At 35.1% G+C, this 12215-nt stretch overlaps 1 protein-coding gene across 2 annotated transcripts; it reads left to right on the forward strand.

Annotated features, from left to right (window-relative positions):
- On the forward strand, positions 1042–8442 carry LOC18776940. 2 transcript variants are annotated; one of them, XM_007211237.2, is made up of 12 exons: positions 1067–1478; positions 2523–2641; positions 2734–2840; positions 2929–3016; positions 4234–5308; positions 5460–5514; positions 5617–5698; positions 5811–5891; positions 6404–6508; positions 6590–6639; positions 7129–7246; positions 7978–8442. In XM_007211237.2, the coding sequence occupies exons 1-12, from the start codon at positions 1202–1204 to the stop codon at positions 8059–8061; spliced, it is 2241 nt and encodes a 746-aa protein (XP_007211299.1). In that variant the 5' UTR covers positions 1067–1201; the 3' UTR covers positions 8062–8442. The 2 variants fall into 2 exon arrangements, with proteins under 2 accessions (XP_020419720.1, XP_007211299.1); XM_020564131.1 differs by lacking the exons at positions 6590–6639; positions 7978–8442 and having other exon boundaries at positions 1042–1478; positions 7129–7216.

Raw genomic sequence — 12215 nt, forward strand, 5'->3', positions numbered from 1 at the left:
GACGAATAGAAGTTTTGCAGACTCGTGTGGCTATGTTTCCTATCAATTCTATGTCTCAGTAACAAAATAAATAGGAAATTATAGTTGTACCTCGTAAAATTTTTTTTTATACTTATTTTGTGGAATCAAACATTCATTTAGAAAGAAAAAGACAAAACTGTGCAATAATCTTATTTATTACTAATAAATATCTACGGGTCCACTTTAAATCTTATTTATTACTAATAAATGATATTAACATGCCTAATTATTATTTTTTGTCAAAATTAAGAAGAGAGAGAGGGGAGAAACTCACACACATGGGTACTATGGAGGCTTGAACTCAGGATCACTTAGAAGCACTCCAAAGATCTCGTCCAATCCAAGAACACCCAATTGATACATGCCTAATTATTTATTGACACAAATTTAAAGAGGTTTAGTATGGAATTGGAAGAAAATGTACCATTTTTGTTAGGAAGAAAATGTAAGAACTAGAGATCATCTTGAATGAAATTGTACAAACTAGAGATCCACTAGTCTTCAAAGCATAGATGAGAATGAAGCCACAGTAGAGATGGAGAATCAAGGTGGTTGCCTCACATTTGAACGACGGCCTTTTATGAAGTCACCATAGAAGAACCCTCCTAAACTTACTAATTAGACCCTTGTTTTTAGGTTAGAAAATGTTGGCATTTATATAAGTTTTACTATATTGACCGATTAGATCATAATGTAGAAAGAAGTACTAAGTTCAATTCGACCTTACTTCGAAGATAAATGAAAAAAAAGCCTATTCCATATGGTAAGAGTTTCAATGATACAAAAATACAAATAGAAGTGACAAATGAGTTAGTATGTTTATTTTTTTATTACAATAGATAGTCTAAACTACAAAAAATAATTTTTTAAGGTCTTTTTCTACCCGGTTAGACCCCATTGGCCACACATGTAGTGTGTGTCTTCTTTTTGGTTGGTCTGATAGTGTGTTTAAGTTAACTAATCTTAGTATCTAATAAGAATAATTTGATATCGTTGTCATCTCCTTTTTTCCAGCTTACAAAATTGGAAACCCATTTTGTTTTTGTTTTTTTTCAATAATAAGAAATTGGAAAAAGATTTTTTATAAATATAAAAATTCAACAAACAAATTATTCAAGAAAAGAAAGAAAAGAAAAATTCAGAACTTGCTCTGGCATTTCCGTCAAACAAAAATGCGTAAATGCTCACAAGTCACAACCCTCTCTCTCTCTCTCTGAACGAACAGAAAAATTTAGAAGGTGGTGATCAAACCTCAATTAGAGCCATGGCGTCGTCATCGACTGAAGAACAAGGCCAAGAACAGCAGCAACCACAACCACAACCACAACAGCAGCAGCAGCAGCAGCAACAACCAGTGAAAGAGTGCGTGCACAAGACGAAGCTCATCCAATTCTTGGGACGTTCGGCGCCTATCGTCCTCCAGAACGACAATGGTCCCTGCCCTCTTCTGGCAATCTGTAATTCATCTCTCCCTCTCTCTCTCTCGCTCGTTTAGGGTTCGGTTTCTAAGTTTTCTTGCTTTGGAATTTGGATTGATTGGTTGCCAAGAAAGTGGGGGAAAGTGATTAAGGGATTTGAATTTTGATTCTCAATTTTGTTTTGTTGCGTGTGTTTCTGCCCTAGTGGGAGTTGCAGTTGTGTTTAGTGTAGTTCCGAATTGAGATTCGAAAATTCTGTTATTGTTCGTATGCCTTTTTTTGGCAAACAAATATGGCAGAAAATACCGACTTGATCACTAAATATTCCGAATTATTTTGTTCTTTTTTAATTTCTTTGTCTATTTTTTAATTCTAAAATCGGTATTTGATCCTTACAAATGTTGCCTAATCCTGTTTTGTATCTAGACATTGGAGGGTTCTGCTATGAGTTTCCATTTCATTTCTAGGGTTTTGTGATTGTCAATCTTGCTGTTGAAAATAATAATAATAAAAGAAACCGAAGAAAGTTCAGTTTTGGCCCTTAATCAAATATGCATTGCTATGAGGGTTTTGCTAGTTAACATCAGGAATAATTTTTTTGAAGGAACATCAGGAATAATTTGAATTATGCTTTTCAACTTTTACAGAACTTTGCAGGTTGACAATTGGGAAAATAATAAATATAACATAGTCTGATCAGCTACTTGGTTTGATGTTTCAATTGAAACAAATTGTCCGTGCTTCTTAGGAAACAATACTCCATTTGGTTATCAAGCCAAGATGGAATAGCACGGCATTAGTCTTTTGCTTGCTGGGAAATCTGCGGAAATTGAATGAAAAACTTTATGAATCTTAGGTGCCATTGCTATTTGGCTAAAAATTATTTGCTTCATGAGCTCAGGCCTATAATCAATTACAAGGTTCATGCATGCTTGTATGTTATATTTTCTTATGCAAGTTAGGTTGAACGTGAATAACCCTTTGACGTGCGCATAAGGAAAGACATCCATACCAATATTAGTGTTTTATTAAGGAAAAGGACTCATGCCGACTTTTATTGGTTTGTGTTTGATTTTCTTACAGGTAATGTTCTCTCACTGAGGAACAGCTTGAACTTGAGTCCAGACACGACAGAAGTCTCACAAGAGAAACTGCTTTCGCTCATTGCTGAACGATTAATTGATTCTAACAGTAATATTGATGTAAAAAATAATAATTTGCAGTCACGAACACTTCTGATTTTATCTCTTTCTTTGTGTAAATTAAAGTGAACAAGGTTGTTATTGTGTTGTAGAATAAAGATGCAGGATATGTAGAAAATCAACAGCAGAACATTGCTGATGCTATCGATCTACTCCCTCAACTTGCAACAGGCATTGATGTCAACATAAAGTTCAGAAGGTTGTCCTTATTTATTTCGACCTGTAATTTACTGTGATGATCTACTTTGTGAGTTTTAATTTAATTGAAATTTACCTACTGATTGCAGGATAGGTGATTTTGAGTTTACTCCAGAATGTGCCATATTTGACCTGTTAGACATTCCACTATATCATGGTTGGATAGTGGACCCCCAGGTTTGCTCCTTTAGTCCTCTAGCCTTATTTAGCATGAGTAGAGTTACTGAAGCACTAAGTTTGCTTATTGCAAAACTTCTGGTGGTTGCTGGTGGTTGATGCTTGATGCTTTTGAGCCTGGTGTAGTAGGCTTGCTACTTGTTACCCTAAATGGTTGTTCTCACATAATGTAGTTATCGAGAAAATGGGAAGAGAATTATATTGATTAATCATAAGCCTAACAAGGTTAAAATAGAGTTTAACCATAATGACAGCTTCACTATAAGAAAATAAGTCACAACCAAGCTATGCTAAGTAGAAACTACATCACACCCTAAACAAACTAGGAAAGCAAATCTTCTTAGTTCCTACTTATAATATATTTTTATGCTCCAAGAGTCGCCCTCAAGCTGGAGCATGGTTGATAATCATGCCCAACTTGTTATATAATTTGAAAATATAATTAATAACTTAGAAACGTAAAAGAAACTTAACAAAAAACAATAGTAAATAAATTTGTGCTTGTGCTTCCTTGAATGACCATTTCATGCATGTAAACTAGATTATCATATGCCTCTACAACATAAAGACATCATTTATCTTCATAAGACAACTAAGGTGGGTATCACATGCCTGACTACTTAAAAACTTTTCCATCTTGTGCCTATAATGTGGTTGTCAAGTGTGCCTTTACAATATAAAGATAGCTAATGACAAAGTGGGCTATCACGTGCCTCCCCACAAAGATGGGCCCAAATTGTTTTGCCTAAACAAGAACATTGTGTATGTATTGCTAAGATGGTGCCTGGTGGTATTTTCTAGAAGCAATAGGATGGTATTTAGTAGTTAGATCATGTAGCACAACATAACTGGAAATAAAACAGCATTTGATCTCTGAGAATTTCTGGAGTGGGAAAACAGCATATAGTTTGACAGTTTTATATGCTTTTCCTATGTTGGTGCATCTCATTTCTGGAGTGGGCAACTTGTTATTGGTACAAGTATATGCTCTGGTGCTACTTTGATTTTTTTGATGTTGAGAGAATTCATTGATGTTGTCAGCAGGCTACAAGGCTATAATTCATACTTGCTTTATTCACTGGTTTTTAACATTGTATTCTTCCTTTCATCATCTTTTTATTCGAATGTTTTGCCGAGTTATGTGGAAGAATATGCTATCTGGTATTTACTTAATGGCCTTTGGTTTGATATTCAATTTGCTCGTGCATGTTTACCAGGATGATGATACCGCTAATGCAATTGGGTCAAAATCCTATAATGCTCTTATGGGGGAGCTTGTTGCACTGGAAACATGGAATATGGAGAGTGAATGTAAGAATACTCCAGAAGAAGATTGCGTAGATTTTGCGGCTGCAACAACTGCAACCCTGGGTGTCCCTTCACCATGCCTTTCTAAAACTAGATCATTTGATGAGTCTCCACTTTCAGCTTCTGATGAACCAAAGGCAAGAAAAGGTGACCTTGAAGAAGAAGCAGAGTTGATAATGGCTTTAAAAATGTCTGAGGGTGAACTGACAACTACAGTTGGTGATCCTCTTGGAGCCACTACTGACAATGCCCCTCCGTCGGTTGGTTCAGATGGAAGTACACGTCCCGAGAATGTTATGTGTGTAGATTCTGTAGATAAATCAGAGAAGCACACTGCTGAATACAATAATATTCATCTGTCTGATCTGTCTGTACCAGAAGATTGCAATGCCTCCAGGAATGAGAGTATTAATTTGATATCTTTCGATACTACTCCCGGGCAAACAGCGTGTTCATCACCTTTGGAGACTAATAAGGCAGAAAATATTGATCAGCCAACTTATCTGAAATCACAAGAGCATCTTTCCAATGATCTGGTTGCGAAAAGCACTACAAATGAATCAGTCCAGATTGAAAGTGGTATTTCTTTTTTTCCTGGGAGAGATACTGAGTCCTTGGATGAGAACCATACAGATGGTTCACGAGGAGATGAGAAATTTGAGAGTCAGGCCAAGCTTACAACTGATGCTCATGGAAGTCTAGATAAGCAAAATGGGAGAAACATGGCACAGGCATCTTGCTTATCTGCTCCAAATGTGGGTTTGGATTCATCTAGTGGCAGAGTGCAGCAAACTGATGCATTGGACACTTTGACATCGAGTGGCGGTGAGCCCATCTATGAAGGAGAGGAGCGCATTCTGGATTCAGTAACTACCGTTTTGCAAGACAAAGAGCCTGTATATGAAGGTGAGGTGGTGCTTGCGAATCAAGCTGACAAAAGCCCTTTAGATGCACGGTCCAAGGGTGAAATCACTCCACAACAAGGTGAGTACTGTAAGATATCAGAGGGGAGAAATGATTATTTGTGGATCTTGTCGTCATTCCTTTGTAAATTTGTTACCTTGTATGCATGCAGTTAATGTTTTTAATATTCTGATATAAAATGTCTCCCATTCCAATTGCAAATTGGGTTCAGGTGAATTGATCAGGAATTTTTTGAAGAACAATGCTAGCCAGTTGACTTTCTATGGGTATGCTGGCTTACTGTTTGAAATTTTTAAGTCCTACATTCAATATGGATTTTGCCATCTTCTCCATTTGTTTATTGTGATTCTTTTTCTTTTTTTTTAAAGCCTTTTCTGCTTACAAGATGGCCTTAAAGAGCGTGAACTCTGCGTTTTCTTCCGCAATAATCACTTCAGCACCATGTTTAAGGTCAGTAGGCTGTGGAAGTTAAATAAATATCTGGTGGAAAATAAAATTGATCGAAACACATCCTTTTCTTTCCTTTGTAAAGAATATTCAACAGATCTCATTTCATTTGCAGTTCAATGGCGAACTTTATCTTTTGGCTACTGATCAGGGTTACATAAATCAGCCTGATTTGGTGTGGGAAAAGCTAAATGAGGTAAAATCTGTAATTCCTATGTTTTTTTTGTCAAGGATACTGTTCTGCATCAAACTATTTAAAGCTTGGCCACTGGTTTTGATCCCAGTCAAAAGTAGATAGAGATGCTGTGTTTTAGGTTAATTTATCTTATGGTTGAACCTATGCATTTTGAGGGAAATATCTGAACTTTGTTGATTTCTCCATGTTTGATGGACTATTGGTGTAATCTAGAAGTGGGGATTTTTCTGGTGGACCTGAGGAACCTGACTGGCCTGACTTGGCTGGTTTTCTGTTTCTTAGCTGAAATGTTATCTTAAAAAGTTCGTTAGCAATTCCACTATTTTTTGCCTTAGAAATAAATATAAAGGTGCCAAATGAAGAGAGATGGTTTCAGAATAGTATGGTGCCTTGATGCTCAAGCTTTTAAACTCGGAACTCCTAGTATTATTCTTATATGCGCATTGTTTAGTATCTGTTTTTGTCTCTTTCTACCCTTCAATATCCTAATTATGGTTCCCTATGATTTTCAGGTCAATGGGGATACATTGTTTATGACAGGCAACTTTAAAGAATTTAAGGTAGAAAATCATGCAAATGACACTTGGGATGAAAACAATGCTGTCACGACCACTGCGGTATGCAGTACCTTTATTACTAATATATTTAGTCTGTTCACAATTGCTTCCAAGATAATAAAATGAAATCAAATGTTTCAGGACTATCTTGCTAGCATCGACAGTGCATCACAAGCGGGCTTTGATATGAAGTAATCATTTTAATTTGCTTGTAGTTGCCGATCAGAAGTTGATTTACATTCTGTAGTTTAAAGCCTTACGAGAAATGAAGTTTTAGTGATATTACCACTGTTTGAATGTTGGGTTACTGTGTGCTGCTTAAGTTACATATATAGATATGCATATATACCTAGCATCTCCCCTTCTAAAGAGGGGTTTTTCTTTTCAAGCAAATAAAGGACCACATTGTTGGGCCCCACCCTACAATGTGATCTTGTGATCCAAACCATCAACTTTTGGATCACGTTTCGAGGACCATCCCTGCAAAAATAGCCAAATAAGAAACATTTTTGTCATTTAATTATCATTATGATGATTTTAGAGTTTATTGAAAAGTACTAACTGGTTACACAGTTCTCTCTCTCTGTGCCATTAGACAAGTGACAACTAGCTAATTAAGATTACGGTTTGGCCATTGAGTTTAAATTTACTAATATTGTAAATTTTTTGTGTTGTGGCAGTTCTGATCTGCAATTGGCAATTGCTCTGCAACAGCAGGAGTTCGATCAACAACCCCAACGACAAAATTCGCAGCAACCATCTATTAGTGGGAATTCAAGGATGGTTACGGGTCCCCAGGTATTATTTTTTTGTTTAATCATTAGTGTTACACCTCAGTTATTTGCCGATTATATGTTGGGATTTTGTAGCTAATGGGTTTCATGACTCAACTATGATTCGCAAAAAGGTTAGAGTAATCTGCTAGAGAAATTTCCTTATTTTTCCTTTTTTCTTTTAGAAAAGAACAGGTGTGAACACAAGAAAGGAAAACATGGATATTTTCATTTGATAAGGGACTTCTTTGGACTCTGATTTTCTAATTCAGTTTTCTGGTATAAATGGAATGCGATATACTTATTTATCCCCCTAAATTTATGAAACCAATTGGATTCAGACAAGGTTAAGCCCCTTTGTCCTTGGACTGCAATGATTACCGCTGTTTCTTTCTGAACAAGAGTGGCCTGAATTTTGCCCCTGTAAAAGGATATTTTTCAACTTTGTCTTGTACAGAGTTACCACAATTCCATGCTAACTTTGTCTTGTTCAGAGTTACCGCAGAACGGTAATTTCGATAATCCTTTTTTAATATTTCTTTTAGTTGATGTTTCATAGCATTTTCTGACGTAAAAACATTTGATTTTTACAATGACAAGTCGACTGACTGCATACTTTTTTGGGGTTTAATTTTCATTTATCTTTGCTTTACAATTGGATCCTGCAATGAATCATAGCAAATGATGGATTTATTTTGATTTTTCTTTATGAAGGACTGCATGTGAATCTAAGAGCAAACAAATGAAATTTTGCAGGTGACAAGGAGCAATCCCAGAACGCCAACGTCCTCATCTGCAAGACCTGAAGCAAAATCCAAGGAAAAGTGTACTTTGATGTGAATTCCGACGGCAAGCAGTTATAAATTTGTACTGTAAATGGCATCTGTGTCTTGGCCCCGATTTATTTCATGACGTTAATCGACCCAGTCCAGCGTTATATGGGATTTTTAGATGAAAGTTTTTTGACTGTAAATAGAGTCAAGTATATAAACAATCTTGCACTGGCCCTCCTCCCAGCCTGGCAGTTGTTCTAACCGGATTGATTTTTCTCGAGGTTGTAGGAAGATGAATGAGGTCCCTGTTCTAACTCATTGGAGAGGTTCAGAGAAGTACAGGATTATAGTGATGGGCTCTGGTTCACTAACATTCTGAGCTGATGTAGCATGTTTTCCTATCAATCTTAATGATGTCCACTTCGGCCATACAAGCCCCATTTCGAAATTTTTTTTTTTACTCTCCATGCATTTTCATCATTGCCGCTGCTTACGTTTCTTACATCAATCCTTTGACTTTGAGCATGCATGGATCATAACAACATTCCATTTGGCTATTTCGTATGGGTTCTAAACTTCTAATGTGGCAAAAGTGAAAAACATAAACAGTAATCAAGAGGCATTGAAAAAATAATAATAATAAGGAAACGTCATTCTTGACTGCTGCCCGGAGAATGTTGCACATATGATTCAACAAAATACATGTATAGTTTGCTTTTATTTATTTTTACTTTTTCGGTATTGAGCAATGCCATATCATGTTATTATAATTGGATGGTTAAAATTTTAAAATAAATAAATAAAATTTATATGGCCTATTTGGTGGGCAGAATAGGATCCATAATCCTAGTTAAATGTTAAAACAACCGGAACTGGGTTATGTTTAACCCTGTTATGCATAGCATATTTTAGTTAATTCCGCACCTAAATCATATGTAGTATCAACACATCATTAAATTATTGTTATCTTTTCAAATCCAATGTGATCCAACCCACCTCATAATGCAACCCAATTCCAATCACCAAACATGACTTGACTGTAGTATAAAACAATATGCTTCCCATCAATCATTAGATTAGAGTAATTAATATGCGCTTATTGGATCAGCCAATGTGCATTTGAAAGTGTAATATTTGTCGCTAGTTTTATTACACCAAAAGATATTCTTTAGTGTCACATTTTAATTGATCTTTCGTGAACTTGTGAGCAGAAGCGTGTCAAAGCCCTTCTCTTCTCTACCCACTACTAGCCTTGCCCACAACATAATTGTGGAAGGTGTGTCAATTTTCTCAAGCTAGAGGGGGCCCCAACCAACAATGAAGCCAATTTGTTCCTCTTAGGATCCACATCCACATCAACCAACCAATGGGCAACCATGAAAATTCTTAATCACATTAATTCCTCAGTCTAAGTCATCAACAGTGATCTTAACCCTAAAAACTACAATGCTCGAATCATTCCCGAACACAGGTTTAGGTAATTATTGACCGTTGATATATATAGTATTTACAATGTATAAACGGTAATTCTTGATTGTTGATGACATCAATGGGCAACCATGAAAATTCTTAATCACATTAGTCCTCTATTTAAGACATCAAAAGAGATCCTAATCCTAAAAATCATAATGCTATGATCATTACCAAACACACGCGTAGGTAATTCTTGACCGTTAATACATATAGCATCTATATTGCGTAAACAGTCAAAACTTATCTCCGCACAAAGATGGGACATTTTCCTAGCATCTTTCAACTTAAAATTTCTCGTCAAAATTAATATGCTACAACAATAAATTTCATTATCCATGCATGTATATAATGATTCTTTGGTTAATTGAAGATGATTAGCCCGTGGATTGACTTTGGGAGCAATTTTGGCTGAATCACCAAAGACAGACACTGAAAAAGATCATCAGGGGGAAAAAGAAAAAGAAAAGGTCAAGCATGTTGGGGGGACCAATTGATAGCGACCACACCCGATCATCTCTCTCTCTCAAGTTTTGTTCTGGTCTGGCAGGACCACACTTTTTCTTATACATCTCTCTGTCACTCTGTTTTTATTTTTATTTTTTTATTTAATAAAATAATGTAATAGGAAAGATTGAGGACCACTCTAATCTTCAAATCCCAAAGTATAGTATGTAGTGTAGGAGATCAGAAGACGACAAAGTTACAGCTGTGAATGTTGAACCCACTACTACTTCTTTGCCCACCACCACCACCACCACCGTCACCACTAAAACCAACGACGAAAAAAAAGAGAAAAATGAAAAAAAAGAAAGATGGTTCGTTGCAAAAAAGTTTTTCCTTGACTTTCAAGTTATCAACCGGCCTTCATACAGGTTCGTTCATGTTGCAAAAAAGTGGCTTGAATTAGAGCTATATTTGTCATTCCATGTGAACAGATAAAGAGTAATCAATTGATATATAAAGAATTTGAACATAGACAAATAGGTTGAGGATTTTCGAAAAATTTGTATACTTATTGGATAATATAAGCAAAAAATTAGAGAAATATCGACACGTTTAGTTAATGAGTAGATTCATGAGAATTCGTAGTTAAACTGACCAACCGACTTTTCTCATTCAATAGAAGAGGATCCTCTCCTTTTATTTTCTCCTCTTCGTTTTCTCTCATTTTCTCAAATATCAAAATCTCAGCTATTTGACTTGATTTAAACAGAATCCAATGGTTTGTTCATTTATTTATTTTATAACAAAAATGTTGGTTTTTATGTATACAAAAAGAATTGAAAAATTAATACATTCAATTAGATGTTGATAACATACACGACTCCCATTTATTTTTCCTTTCAGATTCTTGTGGAACACATTATTGAAACGATTGAAGGTGCTTCGTAGCATCATCTGTCTTGTGATGCAATATGAGGTTGGTACAACTTACTCAAAACATTTATTTATATAAAATTCTTATTAATACTTTAAAAATTTTCATTGATAATGATCTTGAAGCTATAAATTTTTTTTTTTCATTTATTAAAGTATGGCATTAACACAGAAAAAAAAAAATAGTTTGTGACGCATGCATGCATATATGCATTTTCATAATTCTTTTAAATAAATATTTTACTTTAAAAACGAGGGATATTGAAAGCACTTTAGATTTTTATTTATTTATTTATTTAAGTATAAGCAATTGGGAGCGACGGCTTAGGGGTTTCGAACTTCTATCTACATGAGTGGAGGTGGAAGAACTCAACCAACTGAATTATACTCTACTGACAAAGCACCTTAGATTCTTAAAAAAAGAATAAGAAGGTTCTGGTAATACAAATGTTTTAATTTTCTCTAAAATTTGTGATATAAAGTTTTTTATATTACAAAATTACTAGGAATGAGTGGTTGGTTGAAAGCCTTTACATATAGATAAAATGCTTCCTTGCTACCTACGCAAAATTCACACGTAAAACAAAAGGAACATAGGAAGAATATTTATATTGTTAGTGTTGTAGGTTCTATTCTTGAGTTATGCAAATCCCTCCCCAACAATTGTTTTTCTTGTGTGGGACCCATATTGTTCCTCATAATGCCCCAATCACCACCACTTAGGACACATCAAACATATTCCTAAAGACATATCCTAAATGCTTAATAAACATAGGTTTTTATTTTTTTATTTTTATATATAGGTACAATTGTGAGATTTATATGTGAAAATGAACTTAGAAGGTCCTTAAAATATTATATTTTAACATGAATTTTATATTATTTTTCAGGAAAAAAAAATTATTGTTTTAAAATTTGGTACAAATTCATGCATCCCTCCAACCAAAAGGGAAAAAAAATAAAATTGGCATCTTCAACCACCTAAGAAAAAAAACACACACAAACATAGACATACTCTCCAAATGAAGGCAACCATACCATATCGAACGGGTGGGAATCCATCTTGTGGGCCCAGTAGTTTTGTGCCACGTAGATTCTGTAATAACAGTTGGTTTGGTTTGGTGGTGGGTCATTTTGTTTCCCAACAAACGGGTGCCTTTAGTTTTTCTTCAATTCTTTTTGTCCCAACAATAATAAAAATATTTGAGAAAATGTGAAAAATAATATTAATAATAATAATCAAATTGATATTGAAAAGCATAATACACCAGCCAAAGGAGACGGCAACAGTGACAGCTCAACCCTCAGCCGACTTTCTTAAATAACAAAACATATAGAAAATGTAAGGGTTTGGTACCAAAAATACGGTGC

The sequence above is a fragment of the Prunus persica genome, chromosome G5, assembly GCF_000346465.2.
Source record: "Prunus persica cultivar Lovell chromosome G5, Prunus_persica_NCBIv2, whole genome shotgun sequence".
In the NCBI taxonomy this organism is placed as follows: Eukaryota; Viridiplantae; Streptophyta; class Magnoliopsida; order Rosales; family Rosaceae; genus Prunus; species Prunus persica.

Bases quoted from the DNA above. Each gene is read 5' to 3' on its own strand.
- LOC18776940 (XM_007211237.2), top strand. From the start codon at position 1,202: ATGCTCACAAGTCACAACCCTCTCTCTCTCTCTCTGAACGAACAGAAA. The intron at 5,892-6,403 runs GTAAAATCTGTA...TATGATTTTCAG, and splicing joins TGTGGGAAAAGCTAAATGAG to GTCAATGGGGATACATTGTT. The intron at 6,640-7,128 runs GTAATCATTTTA...GTGTTGTGGCAG, and splicing joins CAAGCGGGCTTTGATATGAA to TTCTGATCTGCAATTGGCAA.